This window comes from Artibeus jamaicensis, unplaced genomic scaffold (genome assembly GCF_021234435.1).
Source record: "Artibeus jamaicensis isolate MK-2021 breed Jamaican fruit bat unplaced genomic scaffold, CSHL_Jam_final contig_47, whole genome shotgun sequence".
NCBI lineage: Eukaryota > Metazoa > Chordata > Mammalia > Chiroptera > Phyllostomidae > Artibeus > Artibeus jamaicensis.
The window spans coordinates 647,762-667,872 of record NW_026521848.1 but is presented as its reverse complement, the minus strand read 5'-3'; the positions used below and the strand labels follow the sequence as shown (position 1 = coordinate 667,872).

General features: G+C 54.3%; 2 protein-coding genes across 2 annotated transcripts; both read left to right on the top strand.

Annotated features, from left to right (window-relative positions):
* Positions 1 to 61: 61 nt before the first annotated feature.
* On the top strand, positions 62 to 8,635 carry RAB4B (RAB4B, member RAS oncogene family). The gene is made up of 8 exons (XM_037133818.2): positions 62 to 254; positions 1,509 to 1,589; positions 1,869 to 1,983; positions 3,581 to 3,643; positions 3,729 to 3,883; positions 4,945 to 5,040; positions 5,129 to 5,259; positions 8,262 to 8,635. Exons 1-7 carry the CDS (start codon positions 239 to 241, stop codon positions 5,242 to 5,244), a joined length of 642 nt encoding a protein of 213 aa, XP_036989713.2. The 5' UTR covers positions 62 to 238; the 3' UTR covers positions 5,245 to 5,259; positions 8,262 to 8,635.
* A 1,737-nt stretch (positions 8,636 to 10,372) lies between these two features.
* Positions 10,373 to 19,667, top strand: EGLN2 (egl-9 family hypoxia inducible factor 2). Its single transcript, XM_037133830.2, has 6 exons — positions 10,373 to 10,452; positions 11,508 to 12,583; positions 17,944 to 18,063; positions 18,429 to 18,565; positions 18,759 to 18,826; positions 19,054 to 19,667. The coding sequence occupies exons 2-6, from the start codon at positions 11,747 to 11,749 to the stop codon at positions 19,107 to 19,109; spliced, it is 1,218 nt and encodes a 405-aa protein (XP_036989725.2). The 5' UTR covers positions 10,373 to 10,452; positions 11,508 to 11,746; the 3' UTR covers positions 19,110 to 19,667.
* The last annotated feature ends 444 nt before the right edge of the window (positions 19,668 to 20,111 follow it).

Below are 20,111 nucleotides of genomic sequence, written 5' to 3'. Positions count from 1 at the left end.
CTGCGCCTTTTGTCCCACCCCCTGGCCACTGAGTCCTCCAATCCCTGCCTTTGCGAAGCGTGGCCGGGTATCCCGCAGGCCTAGCGGGTAGTGCCAGGGACGGGTGGAGGCGGAAGTGGCGGCACCGGCCCGGGAGTAGGAAGGAGCCGGGGCTGCAGCCGGAGTGGAGCGGCTGCTAGCTGAGGAGCAGGCGCGGCCGCGGCGCCATATTGCGGCCCTAAGCGGCCGCGACCAAGTCATGGCCGAAACCTATGGTGAGGGTGGCAGGCCGAAGCTGAGGTGTGGGATCTGGTGTCTGGGCCCGGGAAGGATGCGGCCTGTGGAGATGGGGCGGGACTTTATGTCAGGGGGCGGGGTCTGGTATTATGGGGTAGGGCCCGGTGGATGCTGGGAGGGGCTTAATGGGTCTGATGCTGAACTGAATCGATTTTGGCGGAGACTGAGGGTCTGGTTGTGGGTTTAATAGTTTGGGGCGGGATTTGAAGAAGTCAGTCATGGATCAGGGTAGGCATTGAGGAAGAGGGTGGGACTTAATATGTCGGGGCGGAGCCTGAGTGGATGGGGCGGGGCTGACTGAATGGCAGAACTGGAATTTTATGGGTTGAGGGATGCTTGAAGGGATGATCTGGACTCTGGGACTGCAGTGGTTTGGGAGGTCCGGAAGAGGTTGGGGATTAGTTGTCCTTGAATTAGAGGGTGGGACTAGTGGCAACGGCAAGGGGTGGGGCTTAAGCTTGAGAATTGGAACAGGGCCTTGGATAGAAGGAGGGGAAGGAGTGATTTAGAATTGGAAAATCAGGATGGATGGATAGGAGGTGAAGGACAGGTTGCGGTAGAAAGAGCACTGGTTTAGCAGTCAGTCAGAGGGACCTACATTCATTCAGAAAATAGAGAAAAGCATAGGGAACAAATACAAAGACCCTGAGGTGGGAACCAACTTGTCATCTTCAGGGAGTAAACTGAAAGCTAGAGGCTAGAGTGGAGTAAATGAGTCAGAGTGGTAGGAGGTGAAGTTGTGAGGGGGCAAGGGCAAGATTGTAGTCCTTTTTAAAAAAAGTTATTGTTCGATTACAGTTGTCCGCATTTATCCCCTTTGTAGTTCTTGATAAAAGGCCTTAGCAATGTAATAGCTAAGATCTTGGACTCGAGCCAGTTGGCCTGGGTTTGAATTCCAGCTTTGCCTAGCTGTGGGACCTTGGGCAAGTCAGTTAACTTTTCTGGCCTCAGTTTCCTCATCTGAAAAATGAGAATAATAATCAGTGCATCTCCCTCATTGAGTTTCCCTGAGGATTAAGTGAGCTACTGATGTAGGTAAAGAACTTTAGAACTATGGCTGGTAAATTGTAAGCATTATATAAGAATTATCTGTTACTGTTCGTTACGTACTGCTTTGTTTCTGCCGGTGTCTGTTTCTTTCCCTGTAACTCTAATGGCCTCTTGGTTTCCATATTTTCTCTTATATCTTTCTCTTTGCCTGGGTCTTCCTGATTTTGGCTCCATTTGCTCAGACTTCCTCTTCAAATTCCTGGTGATTGGCAGTGCAGGAACTGGCAAATCATGTCTTCTTCATCAGTTCATTGAGAATAAATGTGAGTGTCTGGGAGTGATCCTGGGAGCACTGAACTGTGGGCATGGGCAAGGTGTGGGCAAGTGGGCAGTGGTTGGGGTGGGCAGGGGCAAGGCTGGCTGTAGGTACAACTCCAGTGCTGGATGCCTGATTCTTGCCATGGTGTATGCTCTATGCCAGATCCTCCTTGAGCCTCAGTCACCCCAGCAATGAGAATGGGGTTGTGTAGAGTGAGGAGGCCTCGGAGGACAGGAAATCCCCTGAGCCTCTGTACTGCCTCTTTTCGCCCTCCCACTCCCAGTCAAACAGGACTCCAACCACACAATCGGTGTGGAATTCGGATCTCGGGTAGTCAGTGTGGGAGGGAAGACTGTGAAACTACAGATTTGGGACACAGCTGGCCAGGAGCGGTTTCGGTAAGTGGGCTGGGCTTTCAAGGAGAGAGAGGGTGGTGGGGAGGGTGGTGGGGAAGGAGGAAAGAGGAGAGAAAATGGGAGAGAGAGGTGTGCAGAGGCACTTGGAGACCAAACATTGGGAGCAAGGGGACACTGAGAGAGCAGGCAAGGCAGAGGGAGAGAGATGGAAACTGAGGAACAGGTACTTACATCCGAAGAAAGGAGGAGTCCTGGAGCGAGTATGAGAGAGACAGAAAGAGGAAAAGAGATGGAGAATGAAGCATAATGAAGAGTGAGAGAGCCAGGGAGAGACCAACAGGCCACAGAGAGTCTATGGGAGTTAGACCCCCGTGGCTGGAAGGATGGAGGGAGACTTGTGCCCAGGGCGAGACCATGTATGAAGAGAAAGACATACTTGGGGTGGGCATGGGAATGTAGAGATGGAAAGAGAGCAACTAAAACAGAAAGAGGATGGAACACTTGAAAAAGAAGGAGAGACAAAGACAGAGAGAAGAAGATAAAGAAAAGGGAGACAAGGAAACAGAACAGAGAGGGAGAAGCGGACAGGTGTGCAGAGAGATGGAGAAACCTTTCTGTGTTGGTGAGGGGAGAGAGAAACGAGTAGGGCTCAGTGCACAGAATGTCTCAGGAAATGTCTGAGGAAAAGGTGATAGACAGCCCTGGCTGGTGTAGCTCAGTGGATTGAGCGCGGGCCTGCGAACCAGAGTATCACGGTTCGATTCCCAGTCAGGGCACATGCCTGGGTTGCAGGCCAGTTCCCCGCAGGGGACAGATGAGAGGCAACCACACATTGATGTTTCTCTCCCTCTCTTTCTCCTTCCCTTCCCCTCTCTTGAAAAATAAATAAAGAAAATATTTTAAAAAAAAAGGTGATAGACACATAGAAATCCTGAGTCTGCAAAACAGACGGAGAAGAATAAGGGAATATAATCCATGAAGAAGAGCCGCTAAGTAAATAGTCATGTGTTAGTTCACTGTGTGAGGTGCACAGAGGTCAAAGACAGGGAGAGGGCGAAGGAAGGACAGGTGATTGACAGAAGCTCGGTTTGCAGTAAGTGCTCACTAAATGCTTGCGGAATGATTGCATGGGTTCCAGAGAGACCCAGGCTGGTGACACAGGGAGATGCAAACAGTTGGCCACATTGGGAAGGGGCCACACAGCAGGAGAGGGACAGGCAGATGTAGTTGCACAGCATCTTGCCAGGACTAGGCAAAGAGATGACTAAAAATGTTGAATGAATGAACGAATGGTTGGGAAACCAAGAGTGAGCATGAGAGAGCCAGAGTCAGACAGAAATAGAGATTTAAAGACACATACACACCAGTAAAGAAATACAGAAAGACAGGTACACAGAGAGAGTCAAAGACAGGGAGAGACTCAGAGGCAGACAGATGGAGAACTAAGTGAGATGGAGGTTGAGGGAGGCGGAGACCGTGAGGTAGAAAGGCACTGTAATGAGGTCAGACCATGCCAGGTTTGGGGGGATGGGCCAGCAGTGAAGGGGGGCCTTCGAACCACCAGTCTCTCTCCGCAGAGGGGGGCAGTCTTGGGACAGACCCCAGCCTCCAGGGTGACTGGGTCCTCCTGGCCCCACAGGTCAGTGACACGGAGTTACTACCGAGGGGCAGCCGGAGCCCTGCTGGTGTATGACATTACCAGGTGGGTGTCTGAAATGGGTGGGGTGGGGCGGGGCCGGGGCAGCCTCCCTCCTGTGCCCACCTCCCTCTTTTTCCCTTCTCCACAGCCGGGAGACTTACAACTCCCTGGCTGCCTGGCTGACTGATGCCCGCACACTGGCCAGCCCCAACATCGTGGTCATCCTTTGTGGCAACAAGAAGGACCTGGACCCTGAGCGTGAGGTCACTTTCCTGGAGGCCTCCCGCTTTGCCCAGGAGAATGGTGAGAGCCATATGGTGGGCTTGCAGGGATGGAGGGCAGTCCACTGGGTCCATGGGCCTCCTGGCTCTCTATGGCTGTGCCCAGCAGGGGAATGTGGACGTTTAGAGGCGTGCGTTCAAATGCGTACCGTGTGACTGCTCTGGTCCTCAGTTTCCCCGACTAGAAAGTGGGGCTCACGATGTTTCTGTCTCTCATCCTGAGTGATGGGTAAGAGACATGGTTCATGCAAAGCCTTCAGCACCATTTGGATGGAGGAGGCACTTGATAATGATGCTGCTAAGAAGGTTTCACCCACTGTGGTGAGCCGCAGAGTATTGGTGTTAAGGTAGAGACTGCAAATTCTACTGGTCCTAAGGACAGGCACATTTTGTGAATAAGGAAGATAGGATGGGTTGACCTCAGGTTAGCAGGCACTGGCATTAGGGGAGTAGACAAGACTCACACTCATGTTAAAAGGTATGCAAGTGCAAACCTATTCAAAAACGTCATGTTGGCCAAATGTCTGCCTGCGTAGGGTCTGTCCACGTTCTTCGTTTGTGACCTCCAGGTTTAGAGGAGGTTTTGCTCTCAGAAAGATGTAGGTTTTGATCCTGGCTTTTAACTTACTCTGAGGCCTCGTCACATGACCGATGGGTGGACTTTGGTGGACCTACGCCTTGCTAGTTGGTGCCTAGGGGACAGCGATGAAGACAGTCTTGGGCCCAGCCCTCAGTCCAGTGGGGAATAGGTGGGCAGGCCCATTTCCAGACAGTGACAGCCCAGAGGGGTCAGGGTTGGCTGGGGGAGACACAGAGGCCCATGGGAACCCTGAGGAGGCTCCTGACCTAGTCTGGGAGGTCAGGGAGGACTTTCTGGAGGAAGAGATGCATAATTGGAGCTACGAAGGAAGAGTTGGGTGGGCAGAAGGGCATTCATTCATGGCAGAGGAATGGTGCGTTCAAAGGCAGGGAGTGAAGGCAAAGGTGGCACATTTGAGGAGCAGAGTGAGAGGCAGCAGGTTATAGTTGGAGTGGAGGATGGAGACATTCTGAGGCCCTGACCTTCTGAGTATCTGCCCCCAGAGCTAATGTTCCTGGAAACTAGCGCTCTCACAGGGGAGAACGTGGAAGAAGCTTTCCTGAAGTGTGCCCGCACTATCCTGAACAAGATTGACTCAGGTGAGACCCGGACTGACCGGAGTGGGAGTGGAAGGCAGGAGCTAGAGGTTTCCAAGAGGCCAGTCCTGACCTCTCCCCTCTCACCTAGGTGAGCTTGACCCTGAGAGGATGGGCTCAGGCATTCAGTACGGTGATGCTTCCCTTCGCCAGCTGCGGCAGCCGCGGAGCGCTCAGGCTGTGGCCCCTCAGCCCTGTGGCTGCTGAGACCTGTGGAGCCAGGTGGGATACTGGGGATTCGGGGACTACAGGGGTGGTTTCCCAGCAAGGGGGCATGTGGAGCAGAGACAGAGACACAGAAAAGGAAGGATGACAAGAGACGCAGGGAGAAAGAAAATTGCAAAACCACTTGAGTTAAAGCCACAGGGAAGTCCTTTCCATCCCACAGCTAGCTCTCTGTCCTGGATCTCTGCTCCTCCCATTCATAATTTATCAAATATTTGTTGAGTATCTGCTGTGTGCCAGGCTCTGTTCAAGTCACTAGTGAGACAGACAAAAGTACCTGCCTTCATGGAGGAGACAGACAAATATCTAAGTAAATTACATAGTTGTTAGGGAGATAAAAGCTTTGCAGGGCAAGACAGGGTGGGGAGGTGGAAGAGTGGAATTTTGAACAGGATGATGAGGCAAGGCCTTACTGATAAGGTGACATTTGAACAAAGGCTCAAAGGAGGTAAGGGAGGGGGTCATTTGGGGCCTGGGGGAAGAGTGTTCTAGGCAAAATGAACAGCCAGTGCAAAGGCCCCGAGGCAGGGTCATGACTCGAATGGTGAGGAAGACCAAGGAGGCTAACGTGAGTGGAGTAGTGTGTGTGCGTGCGTGTGTGTCGAGGGGGTGGTGCAGCAGGAGATGAGGTCATGAGTGAAGGCAAGCAGATCAGTTAGGGTCTTCTGGGCCACAGGGAGGATTCTGGCTTAAACACTGGGAGGGATGGGAGCCTAAGGGCTCTGAGCAGAGGAGGGATGGGATCTGATTCAGGTGTTCACAGGGTCCCTCTGACTGCATGTAGTGGGGTACTGTGGGGGGCGGGGATGGTTGCTGGGAGACCAGAGAGGAGGCTACTGTAAGGTCAAGGTGAGAGACGATGGTGGACAGGACTGCGGTGGGGGCGGAGGACGCGCTGAGATGTCGATAAGTTCTGTATCCTCCCTATTCTCTTTGGCCAGTCTTCTCCCCTCTTCATGTAGCCACTGGGCCTTTCTAAAGCACATCTGACCCTGTCCCTCCCCTGCTTAAAACTATTCGTGGCTCCCATGGTCCCTGGGACACAGCTGAGGCTCCTGAGCCTGATGTTTGACTCTGCGGGTCTGGCCCCTGCCACCCTCACCTGCCTCAACTTGTATCTCCCCACTTCTCAGGCCACTGCAGCCACAGTGAAGCTCTTTCTGTCTCTCTCAGTCTTTGCTCATTCCATTCCCTCTGCCAGGAACACCCTTCCTTCCCTCTCTTTCCTGCTAACCTCCTCCCCCTTCTTCAGAACCCCTTGTTTGTTTCATACTTTTTGACAGGCTTGCCAGATCCCACAGGATTTGGTCCCACCCTTACCTCTCTGGGGGTGTGAATATCTTCCCAGTTCTCCCCTCTGTGCTTCATGTCCACTTCCCTTCATAGCCATTAGCAGCTCCAGAGTGGCGGCGGGGAAAGGGGGTTATACCGGAATATGCTTTGAAGGCAGGGTCAGTATGATTTCCTGTGAATGGATATGGAATTTGAGAGAGAGGAGTCCAGGGTGAGTTCTCTGGGCAGTGCTCTTTCTCACTTCTGTGCTTTTCCATCCGCTGTGCCTCTGCACCTGGCCTCCTGCCTCCTTTGTTACACCAACTCCCACTCATTATCTGTCTCTGCTAATAGGACTCCTGCTGCAAGAACTTTTATCCCAAACGGGGTCACTTCCTCTTGCTAGTGGTCTCACAACTTATTGTTTGTACGGTGTTTGTCTTCTCCATCTGAGAAGGAAAGGAGGTGACAGATCACAGAGTCCAGAGCCAGACCGTCTGCATTTAAACTCCAACTCTGTCACTTGCAGCTAGGTGACTCTGGGCAAATCATTTAACCTTGCTGGGCCTTGGTTTCCTCAGTAACAGTACTGCCTTCTGTGGCTGTTGAGAGAGATAAATAATTAGTTCATGTAAAGTGTTTAGAACAGGGGCTGACACTGATAAAGATTCATAAACAAAGGCTGTTTATTGTTTTTCTTCTTTTTATCCATTTAAAGACTCTGGCTGTGCAGAAATGGATGAGTGTGTACTCTTCAACTCCAGGGCTTAGCACAGGCTCTGTATCAGGGTTTGCCCTCAGGGAATCAAATATAAGACGATGCTTTTTCAAACTTTGTTGACTGCCATCTGCAGGAGGAGATATGTGTTAATCTCATACAGTCACACACATATAAAACTGACACACATGTTTTCCTAGCACTAATATTCTTTTAAAAAACTGGGGGGGGATATTTACATAAGATAAATATAGACATTTTAAAGTGTATCATTCAGTGGCATTGAGTATTTTCACAAGATTGTACAACCACCACCTCTGTACAGGTCCAGAACATTTTCATTGACTTGAAAGGAAACCTCGCACCTGTTAAGCAGTCATTCCTTGTGTCCCCCAGTCTTCGGCACCTGCTCATCTGCTTTCTATTTCCGAGGACCAGTATTATTACATATGATGTAGTCTGATATTTTCTTTGTATTCCATTTTATTCTTTTTCAACAAAACATTGGTCGAGGCCCACCAAACTGATTTCCTACCCCACTAATTAAGCTTTAACAGCTGCAGAAGCCTGGGCCTCACCCCGGAGATTCTGAAGTGATTTCAGGATTTCTGGAAGCTCCCAGGTAATGCTGTCTGCAGCAAAGCAAGAACTGCTAACAAAGTGTCTCCTGAGTTTGAGAAACCCTGGGATGAAACCCTGGACCCAGTGCCATCCAGGACTGTAGAAGGACACAGAGATACAAATGTGGGGCTATGATATTTAGACATAAGGAGACAGACTCAAGGAGACAGCTCTCTGAGGGAAACAGGGAGAAACCCTCAAGAGAGAGTGCCACAGATTACATGCAGATAAGAAATAGAAAGATAGATAATGTAGAAGCTCGGGGGGGGAAAAGAAAGGTATGGGGAGACAGGCACAGATAGGAGGGCAGAAAGATACCCAGAAATGAGACAGACACAGGCTGGACAGAGCCAGGATATTTCCAGTTCACCTTACACTTTTCTTTCAGCTCACCTGTTCTCCAGGACCAGCCCTGTCCTTCCAGCTGGGGTCCAGACCCAGGCCCTTGGAGGCTGAGCCCCTCACCTGCCCTGGCCCCACAGAAGCTGCCCGGACACCTCTCCCCCTTCCCTTTGCTTGGTGGAGCCTGGCTGAGGGGCAAGACTGAGCCACAGGGGATGGGGGAGTCCATACCTGCTGCTGCTTCCTCTGTCTTGGCTACTCCCTGTCCTCCTTGAACTCCTAACCATTCTCAAAGAGTTCCCAAAGCCTGAGACCAGGGCCATTTGGCCCCAGCTCCCCTGGCCCTGCCATTGTGAGTACAAGTTATTTATTACCTGGAGGCCTGTCCCCCGACCCCACCCCGATAAAGCATTGTTTATACCTGTGTCTTGGCCTCCATCATGTTGGGGTGGCCAGGAGGGAGGGGAGGCAGAAGAGGTACCTGATAGAAGAATATCAAGTGTCCTGATGTTCGGAGCCATGTTTCTGGGTGGGACATGGTGTGGAGGTACACACTGACTCCGTGACTTAGGGGCCTGTTGTAGAGGGAGTCTGTCACTGTGTACACATTTTGTGACCATGTGTGCTGCAGGCCCACATACAGATCATGGATGACCCTCTGTTTGTGCCATGAGTAATGGTATCTGTAATAGGCATGTGTGTTGTGTGTATACACTGTCGTTTGTGATGACTGTGTCTTCAGTGATTGTGTTCATGAGGCTGGTGTTGCTTGGGACACCAAACAACATGAGCAAGAATTTAGGTCTGTGGGTAATATATGCAGGTCTAATGCCTGAACGTTTTAGGCAGTGTTTGACTTGTGCGTGTGTGTGAGTCTGCATGTATGCCCCTGAGGTCTCTGTGTTTTGATGTGAATTTGGCTCCTTTGATACACCTGTGGGTGACCATGGACCCTTTCTGTGTGTGTCCCTCAGCACTGTGTGGGCCTTTGTGCAACCTGGACTCGTGCATACTGGAGTCCGGCACGTTATCTTTGCGTAGGTGAACCGCACGTACCAAATGCTCTGCTGAGGACAGGTGAAGCCCCCTCCGGACACTCCCAACTGCTCAGTCATCCCCAAGTCAGCTTTAATCCACACCCAAGAGCCTGAGTCTCTCCTTAGCCTAGGTGAGGTGGAGGAGGCGCGGCATTTAAATGACCTCATCAGCAGAGTCCTTCCAGTTCCAGTAGCCAAAATGTTCTTAAAAGACACGAGGCTGTCCTGTGTCTTTTATCTTCCGTGTCAAATATCTTCTGTGCAATAGCTTTCCTAGGTTGCTTTATTCTGACTCCCGCAATTGTCTCAAGGGGCAAGGACCGAGTGGCTTATGGTACATCCATACATCCTTTTCAGCTACTCTCCCTCCTCTCAGGGACGCTTCTCACGTTTTCCCTCCGTTATATAAAGGCCTTGTGTAAATTATCATTGACGTGTTAATTACATACATTTCCCAACTACCTATGCCGACATTTCTCAGTATCTCATCTCTATTCTTTCTTTTTTTTAAAGATTTTATTTATTTATCTTCAGAGGGGAAGGGAAGGAGAGAGGGAGAGAAATATCAATGTATGGTTGCCTCTTGTGTGTCCCCTGCTGGGAACTGGCCTGCAACCCATGCATGTGCCCTGACTGGGAATTGAACGCCGATACTCTGGTTCGCAGGCCCACACTCAATCCACTGAGCTACACCAGCCAGGCCCCTCTATTCTTGAACGGTGAGAAGGCGGAGCTTTCCATGTAAATTACAACAGTAATATGCATACCATAGCCCGACCAGGCTACTCATTCCTCAGCATTCTGGCTGTGAGGGGATGGGGTTGTTCATGTAAACAGCCTTATTTGCATATCCCTCCCATGTCGTTTGAATAACATTAGCAACAACTCCCTTTCCCTGATTCAGCCCTTTCTTACCGTGTTCCTCCCCTCGCTAGCAAAAAAGGGCAGAGCATAGAATGCAAATAAGCTTGGAGTCCCCCGGCCCACCTCCCCTTTTTCAATTGGGGCTGTTCTGAATGTCCTCGTCCCGCCCTGCTCTGCTGGCGCCTGCGCACTGTGTCCTCAGCTCGGGCGCGGTCACGTACCCACCGGGAGAGGCGGGGGCGGAGCATCGCGGATGGTGGGGGCGGGGTATGGCGCGCTATGCGGCGCAGGGCGGCTGGCACAAACGGCGGCGCCGGGGTCGGAGGAAAAAGCTCGGTGAGGAGACTTCGGGAAGGGAAGGGAGCAGGATTGACAGGGTGTTCGAGTCGGGACACTGGCGCCTGCCGGCCTGCCGGCCAGGGTGTGGGGGCACGCGCCGACCGGCAGTTACGGAGCTTGGCGACCCTAGGGAGGGGGGAATGGGGGTGGGGCGTGGGGGAGGGATCCCGCGATGGTGAGTGTTGGCTTTGGCAAAGGTTGAGGTGGCAGCGGGGAGCACAGGCCTGGCGGAGGGGGAGGGGAGGGGCAGGGGTCTTAGCTGCCCCTAGGTCCTGCCTCCGTCGCCTGCTGCGCCCCGACGGGGCTTTAGTGCTCGTGCCAAAGGGAGTTGGGAGGGGGTGCTTTTTTTCCCTAGTCCTGTCCCCGAGTGCGTGAACCCATCTCCGCCTTTTCTGTCTCTATGCACCCTCCTCCCGCGACTCCCTTCCGTACGTCTGTCTGTCTCAGGACCTTCCTTCCGTCTGGGTGTGTGTCAGCCCCTAACAGGCTTCCTCCCGTTGGGGTAGAGTCGACCCCGCCACCCCGGTCTGTCCGGCCGTCTCAGGCCCTCCCTCCCAGCTTTTCTCCGGTTTGTTTTTCTGTCTCTGTCCCCACCCCACCTCCACAACCCCTCCTGTTCTCTTTGTCTCTGAACTCCCCAGTTTCCTCTGTGCACCCCCACCTCCCCTCTGTTTCTCTGGAACCCCCAGGAAAATCACCCCTATTCATCTCTGCTCCCCACTCCTTCACCTTTCCTTTTCTACTTCAGGCCCCCCCCCCCCCCCTTTTCTGTTTGTCTGTCTCAGTGTGAGGATGATCTCCCTCAGCCCCTACCGTAGTCCTCTGTCTTGGGTCATATCAGCCTTACTCCTCCAGCCGTTCCTCTCACTGACTCTTGTCTGTCAGCGACTCCCCCCAGAATTCCCAGGGTCTTCTCTCCCCAAGTTGGCTCAGGTTTTGGGGTCTCAGAAGCCAAGTTTGTCTGCTTTTCTATTGCCCCTCCACCCCTTACCCTTCTGACCAGCCAGCCTGCCTCTAGCTCCTCGCATATCCCTTTTTCTCTCTCCCTCCAGGCACCCTGACAGGTCCTTTCCCAAGCCCCTAGGGACAGCAGAGGACTTGGGGACCAGCGGCACCCCCCAGGGCACAAGAAGAGCCTCTGCCACCTGCCCTGCCTCACCCTGCCCCACACCCGGCCCGGCCGCCCTGGCCTCCGGCTGCATCAAGTGGAGGAGGAGGAGGCAGTGCAGGAGGGTGGCACCATGGGCCTGGGCCGTGCCCTCCATGCCCGGGGGATGAAGACGCTGCTGCCATGGACAGCCCTTGCCAGCCACAGCCCCTGAGTCAGGCTCTCCCTCAGTTGCCGAGTTCTGTGTCAGAGCCATTGGAGCTTGGCCGGTCCAGGATGGGGGTAGAGAGGTACCTGCCGTGTCCCCTGCTACCCTCCTACCACCGTCCAGGAGCACCTGCTGAGGCCTCGGCTGGGAGTGGGATCCCCAGAGCCACAGCCACTTCCACCACAACCAGCCCCTTGCCAGAAGGCTTCGGTGGGCAGGATGGTGGCGAGCTGCTGCCACTGCAGAGCGAGGGTGCTGCAGCACTGGTCACCAAGGGGTGCCAGCGACTGGCAGCTCAGGGCGCCCGGCCTGAGGCCCCCAAGCGGAAATGGGCAGAGGATGGTGGGGATGCGCCTGCACCCAGCAAGCGTCCCTGGGCCAGGCAAGAGAACCAGGAAGCGGAGGAAGAGGGGGAGGGCAGCATAGGCTGCAGCAATGGCCGTGGTGAGGCCAGTGTTGGCCTGAGGGAGGAGGAGCTGCCTGCTGCACCTGAGCGCCTGGCCCTGGACTATATTGTGCCCTGCATGCGGTACTATGGCATCTGTGTCAAGGACAGCTTCCTGGGGGCGGCACTGGGTGGCCGTGTGTTGGCTGAGGTAGAGGCCCTGAAGCGGGGCGGGCGCCTGCGTGATGGGCAGCTAGTGAGCCAGCGGGCTATCCCGCCACGCAGCATCCGTGGGGACCAGATTGCCTGGGTGGAAGGCCATGAGCCAGGCTGCCGAAGCATCGGGGCCCTCATGGCCCACGTGGACACTGTGATCCGGCACTGCGCTGGGCGGCTGGGCGGCTACGTCATCAACGGGCGCACCAAGGTAAGGCTGCCCAGCACGCGTTTGTTGGGTGCCTTGTGGTCTGAGCTCCAGTGGGTTTGGAGACGCTTCTGGGGTCACAGAAGGGTTTAGGCAGCTCCAGTGGAGGGAATGTTGGAATTTGCTTTGGGCTGTTACTTCCTGTGGAGACTCGGGGTCTGTGTGTTTTGTTTCTGTGGGCTATAGATTGTGTACGTATGTATCAGGGGTTTGGCCTGTAGCCACAGTGCTCCTTGATCTCCAGGGATCCTCTTGAAGAACCCGAGGAGAGGTGCTGACGTTCATGGCCCCATACCTGTGCATGGGTCATGTTGGGGTTCACAGCCTCTTGATGTCTGTTTACAGGCCCCAGACCAAAAATGGTCCATATAGATAGGCACATGTTTCTGCCTCTGTGTGTCTGCTCACCTCTGTCTGTCCCTGCCTTCATCCTTCCCTGGTGCCCCATCCTTTCATCCATTCTTATCTGCTGGCCTGTCTGTCTAGTTCGTCCTGTCCCCTGTCTGTTTCTGGTCTGTCCGTTGTCTCCCAGGCAGAACGATGAGGTGGAGGGGGAGGGTGGCAGTAGTGAGGCCAGTGCCAGGCTGAGGGGGGAGGCGCTGCCCGCTGCTCCTGGTGCTGGGCTGCATTGTGCTCTGTGTGCCATATTACGGCATCTGCGGCAAGGGCAGCTTCCTGGGGGTGGCACCGGGTGGCTCTCTGCTGACTCGGGTGGAGGTCATGTCCCTGTCTTTCGAATTCCTCCCCATCCTCGTCCCTGTTGTCCATCCTTTCTGTCTGACTCTGGTCTGTTCCTCGAACCCCTTTGTGTCTCTTCTTGGTCCCTTTTTCTTTAAAGTAGTAGTTACTAGTGTTTTTTTAAAGCCCTGGGATTTTCTGAAAATCTGCCATTTTACAGTATTCTCTTAAGAAAAATGCTGATTTGATTAGAGTTTATGGCAGTTTGTCAGAGTTTCCCGGGCCTCCAGCTGCTCTGCTTGTTCAAGAACCTGGGCCAGGAGCTCCACACAGGACAATGGTCCATAGGGCCTTTCCAGCCTGCTGACACAATAGTGCTCTCCACCGAGGGGTGTGAGGGCCCCAGCCTCGAGTCCAAGGCTTGGTGTCATTTGGGAAAAGCTCTGTAGTGAGCGCCTACTGCGCAACGCCACTGATGTGGGGCTGATGGCACTGGCTGTGTTCTGCCCTTCAGGCGTGAGGTTGTGCTCCTGATGTCCCCTGCCTGCTTTTTCAGATCGCATCTCGGGTTCTGCCTCTGTGCAGCGTCCCTCGTAGGCTGGAGCTGGCTTGGGGGCCAGGGCTCCCCTGGGGCAAGGACCAGTGTCCTCCCCACCCCAGCTGGAACTTGTCCTACTTCCCTCTCCCTTCTGTTACTTGATAGCTGGAGAGCCAAAGGGGGGCCCCTCCCTGGGCTGGCCTGCAAAGGCAGGAGAGATTAGTGGGAGTTTCCCTGGTCACAGGGTGCTCAGCAGCTTCACCCCAGGGTCCCCTATCCTTGCAGGAGGTAGACCACAAAGGCTGAATGGCCCAGGGCAGGACATTTCTCTGAGCCTTTGCTCATCCACAGGGTAGGGAAACCAGGCTAAGTCCCCAGCTAGTCTGTAGCATTTTGGAAGGAAGGAGAGGGTTGAAGGAGCAGATCTTGTCCTCCTTGGTGCCTTGGATGTGGTTGGGGATAGGGCCCTGGCCAGGATTTGAGGGGGGACTTTTTTAGCCCTAGGTGACCCCTGTTGCCCTGGAAGGTAGGCCAGGCTGGACTGAGAAGGGAGGGGAGGAGCCACCCAATCACTGGAGTTCCTCTCAGACCCTCTCCTGCCCCAGTGAGACAACAACTCCATGCTTCCCTGCCTTCGGAGGAAGGGCTGCATCTGGGCTCTCTCCCCAGGCTCTGCAGCAAGATAGTGTAGGGTGCTGGAGTCAGTGGCCATAGCATTGTTGGGTACACTGGTCACCTGTATGACTAGGGCCAGCAACAGCCTGCTCTTGATGGTTCTGAGTAGAGCTCTTTTTCTTCCCTGGTTCTTCTGCTCAGTTGGCCTGTAGGTGGGAAAGGGTTGACCTTCATTCACATTAGGGACCTCTGAGAGGCCCTGGCGGGCTTGGTTTGCCCCTTTAAGAGCACCCTGGGGATGGGGCCTGCTGTCATTGGCTCAGTCTCTAGTTTCAGCGGGGTGTGTGTGTGTATGTGTGTGTGTGGCTTTGGGCACACTGTCACCAATAGCCTTTAACTCTTCAGTTTGCTGGCTCTGATCCCAGCTGTCCCTTCCCTGAGGTGGAAGGGTGAGGAACAAGTTTCCATGTTTCCATATCCCTTTGCTTGTTGTGCCTTTCCCTTGTGGGGGAGGAAGTAGATGCTTCTCTGGGGCCAGAGTACGCTTCCACCCTCCACTCCCTATGGTGTGTGTATGTGGGGGCAGGGTGTGGCCTTAAAGAGGCGGCTTCTGTGCCCAGCCTTTGTGTACAAGTCCTCTTCCATGCCAGACTCCAGAGGGTACCCCTGCTGCATGGTGGGTGACCCTGCATAACGGAGCCCAGGGCAGAATGCAGTGGAGGCCCAGAGGAGTGCTTTTAGTCAGCAGCTACCTCCTGGGCACTAGGGAGATAGGCCTGGCCCCAGGGGCTTCCATGGGACTACTCGTTGGGCCAGTGCTAGGTAAACAAGCACCTGTGTTGATTTCACACTGAGGGGTAGGGTGGAAAAGCAGCCCGGGTACCTTCAGCTAGAGTACTCAAGGTGCCCCTTGATCTGAGTCAGGAATAACAAAGGACGGGGAAGAATGTTCCAGTCCTGTGCAAAGGCCTTGGAAATGAGCTTGGCCTAGTCAGAGAACGGTCATGAGGCCCCAGAGGCTGGAGCAGAGTGATGGGGCTAGGAGAGGAGGTTGGTGACCATGGAGACTGTGGTCAGGACTTTGTATTTTGTGTGTTTCTGGGATGCATTGGGTGCTGGAAGGGATTTGAGCAATGAAGAGCTGAAGAAAAGGCCTCTGATTGCTGTGTGTAGGGGTGGGTTGTTGGACCGCAGGAGGCAAGGTCACAGCACGGGGTCCTCTCCCCACCCTCCTCATGCCAAACCAGCAAGGTCTCTGCTTGCACTCTAACTGGGAGGCCTTGCCCATCCCTAATCAGTGACTCACTGATTCCAGGCCACTTGGGCCACAGCGCGTTCTTTCTTCCTGGTGAGGTGCTTGCTCAAAGCGCTGACCCACGTGCAGGGAATGAACAGTGCAGTGAAGGAGCTCCTTCCAAGCCTGGTGGTGTGGGGGCTGCTCACTCCCTGTGCCCTGGTGCCACCAGGGAGAGGAGTGCTCTTCACTCCTGGGTGGCCTCCCCCTGGGGCAGCTCTCCTGGCCTCTGTCCTAGGGCAGGTGCCGTGGTGGATCAGGTGCACATGTGTAGGGCAGAGTGGTTTACATCCATCCTGCAGGGAGAATGGGAATGACGTGTCGGGCTTGAGTCCACCCGGCCTGCTTTGGGGTGCTTAGCAAGCTGTTTGGGCGGGAGACACTGATCTTTCTGATCAGTAATGTTTATCTTGCGGTTATCCAGCCGGACTGTGCCCCGCAGGTGTAGCTGAGTGTTAGTGGGGAGCAGTGGCCTGGCCTCCGTCTGATTCTAGGTGTCAGGACAGATGGTCTCCAACTGGACAGGAGCTCGAGGGTCCTCACGGCAGTGTTTCCTTATCTGCCTCATCCAGTGGCTTTGGGCAGAGGGTAGGACTGGGACTCCATTTCAGCCTGTGATTTGGGTTTCTTTCAAGTGGCGGGCACCATGCTGGGTGCTTTGCCATTTATGTCTTGTTTAGTTCCCACAACAACCTGAGAAGTAGTTGTCAGCTCCATGTCATGGGTGAGGAACCTGAGACAGGAAGTTAAGTCATTTTCCCTCCTTCCCCCAACGTTACAGCTTGTGTGTCTACTCTGAAGTGAATCGGGGTGTTAGGTCTGTAGGGACACCCGGGCCCTTTTCCTCACACCGCATCTACCTTTTTGTCAGGTTCTTGATGAGAAGACAGGCCCCTGAGTGGCTGGGCCCAGGCATCAGTATGGGCGGGGCTGGCCAGGGCAATGGCAGCCATCGGGGAGAGGAGGCGAGAACCTTGGGGCTAGACCTGTGCACACAGAAGCCAAGACCTCGAATGAGTCCTATTAGATCTGTGTTGACAGGAGCAACACATCCAAAGTTAGGTTCTCAGAGGGGATAATGCCCCTGCTGTAAACAGAGCAGATATTATTGGCCCCATTTTACAGACTAGATAGTTGAGGACTCTTCAGGTGATAGGTAGGGACTGTTGAGGGCTACCCAGCAAGCTGTCCTTGAAGTCGAGATTAGATCTCAGGTTCTAGTTACACTGTAGGTTTTGGAACTTGTTCACATGTGCAGGAGGCATAATTTACTTAGCAGGGACTCTTTGTAGTAAGGGGCAGCAGTTCTCAACATTGCTGTGCATTAGAATTACCTTTAAAAACCTTGGGGACCTTTCAAACCTTGGGGACCTTTAAAAATTCCAGGCTCCTGGAATTCCTGGCTAGTGGGTTCAGTTCCTGGTCAGAGCACATGCCTAGGTTGCGGATTTGGTCTCTGGTAGGGGCGCATTGTTCCCCTCTCCCTAAAATCAGTAAGCATGTCCTCGGGTGAAGAATAAAAATATAAATAAACTCCAGGCTCCCGCCCTGGCTGGGTGGCTTAGTTGGTTGGAGCATCGTCCTGTACAGCGAAAGGCTTGATCTCCGGTCAGGGTGCATACCTACGTAGACGGTTCGATCCTCAGTCTGGCCACGTACAGGAGGCAATCACCTGCTGCTTCTCACATTGATGTTCCTTTCTCCCTTCCTCTCTCTCCAAAGTCAATAAACCTATCCTCGGGTGATGATTAAAAAAAATCCAGGTTCCATCTTAGACCAAGTACATGAGAACCTCTAAGGTGAGCCCAAGTGTCAGCGGACCAGGTGGTCTCACTCTGCAGCCAAGGGGAGGAACCCCGACATAGGACTGTGAGGCCACACCTCTGCACGTCAGGCAGCCTTTACAGTGGCTTTATTCTGCTGAAATGTCTGAGGTGGGGTCAGTTATCTTTAAAAAATGAAACCCACAGTTCCTCACTGGGACCCTTCCCTGAGGGCCAGCATCTGTGGGGGTGGGGGGTGGGGAGGGAGGGGCTGTTGAGGCCCTGGAGTTGAGGTTTCCAGTGGATGGAGGCTTGGCCAAAAAGGGTGAACGTTTGGGGGCTGGAGCCCTTGGAGCCCAGGACACTTGAGGAGTCAGAAATGAGGGGCAGGGAGTGTAAGGAAGAGGAGGTAATGGCTGCTTCCCCAAGTGCCCCTACCTAGCTCCAGTAAACCACTTCCATCTGTCTCTGCCAGGCCATGGTGGCGTGTTACCCAGGCAACGGGCTGGGGTACGTGAGGCACGTCGACAATCCCCACGGTGATGGGCGCTGCATCACATGTATCTATTACCTGAATCAGAACTGGGACATCAAGGTAGGGTGTGGGGGTGAGGATGGAGGTGGGGTGTTGTGCATCCACTTCCTTTTCCACTGCCAGCTCAGCTTCTAGCCTTCTCTGGTTCTTCTCAGTCCACAGTGGGGTGGGGCAGTCTGTCCTCCGGTTCTTCACTGGCAATGGCGCAGTCTGCCCACCCCCAGGCCCGATGAACCCTCCCTTCCATTTCCTGTCTTAGTAGCTTCCTGCCCATCTCCATGGGGATGCAAACTCTGGGCTGCCATTCATTTTTAAGAGGCTGAGTGGTGGGAGAGTGATCTGTGTTGCTGCTATGCCTTTCTTTGGTGGGCTCCTGGGGGGCAGGCAGTGCCAGCCTCCTGCCTCATCCTCTGGTCTGCCCTCAGGTGCACGGTGGCCTGCTGCAGATCTTCCCTGAGGGCCGGCCTGTGGTAGCCAACATTGAGCCACTCTTTGACCGGCTGCTCATTTTCTGGTCTGACCGGCGGAACCCTCATGAGGTGAAACCAGCCTATGCTACCAGGTATGACCCATACTTCTGGGATATGCCCAGGTGCTACCCCCGAATGACTACGACGGGATCAAGTACTGAGAGGGGGCCTAGGTGGGAACAGAGTCAGGCTCGGAGGGTGGACTCTGATGTTACTGTGGGTGTAGTGGCTGGAATTGAAGAAACGTGGTCTCTCACTGCCCCCCGGCACTGCTCTGGTCCCCAGGTACGCCATCACGGTCTGGTATTTTGATGCCAAGGAGCGAGCAGCAGCCAAAGACAAGTATCAGCTAGGTACCTGCTTCCCAAACGGTGTCCCCTCCCTCGAGTCCTTCCTTTTCCATGACCTCACCAGGCCTTGAGCCACCTCATCCACCTTGTCAGTCTTTGACTAAATTCTGCCACCTTTTTTCTCACCTCTGACCACCTTCCCTAGACAGCCACTCTCCTAGTACCCCAGCTTTTCTGTGGCCTCTTTGTCCCTTCCTGGATGACTCATTATCTCCTGTCCCTCCCACCAGCATCAGGACAGAAAGGTGTTCAAGTACCTGTATCTCAGCCAGCTACACCCACCTAGTGGCCATCGCAGAGCTGCATGGACAGAAAGCTTGCCCTGACTTCGGGAGAGCCCTGGGCCGGTGCCGCCCAGCCAGTAGCCCGCCAGTCTCGGTGTCTGCTCCTTCCCTGCCACCGCTGCTGCTTCCGACTTTGCCTCTGTCCTGCCTGGTGTGGAGGGTTTCCTCGGTTGCTGAGGGCTGAGGAGGAGAGACCTGTGCTGCCCTGTTCTGGGGGCAGGGGCTACTGTTACTGGAGCCGGGGGTCTGTGTCCTGCCCTGTCTGGCCATGCTCCTCTCGGGTGTGGAGAGCTGGAAGGGGGCGTTGCCACCTCCCACCAGCATGCAGGATTTGGGGTTGAGGTGAGTCATGGCCTCTTGCTGGCAAAGGTTTGGGGGGGTTCGTATCCCCACGCCCCCTACTCCTCCAGCCTGGAATGTGAAGTGACTCCCAACCCCTTTGGCCATGGCACCCTTATGACTAGGCTGCCCCTGCTTGGGCAGGATAATAGGTGCTGGGAGGAGCATGGCTGTGACAGTCCTGTCAGCCAAGAAATAAATAAGTTTACCTCAGAGCTGCACACATGACTCCCCCTCCCCCTCTGCTTGGCAAGGACATGCCTCCATCGACAGTTCAGGGTGTTTATTGAGGTATGTAGGGAGGGCTGAGATCAGTGAGCAGGGGGTAGCCGAGCCTGACCTCAGCAGGCCACCAGGCAGAGCTGGAAAGCTAAGGGGACATTGCCCAGGCTGGTACACTGCGGGGTGAGGTCTGTGTTGGCGGGGGTCCCCACAAGAAGTGGGAAAGACACTGCAGGATAGTGGCAAAGAGGAAGATCTCCAGTCAGGCCAGGCCTGTACCCAAGCACATCCACTTTTCTGGGGACACAGATTCAGGGGCAGAACCCCATGTACCCTGGGAACTCGCCCTTCAGGAAGTTGGCAGGGCGTGTTGAAGCAGTATGGATGCTCAAATAGGGTCCCTGTGCACACGCACAAGCAGAAAAATCAGGAAGGTACTCTGG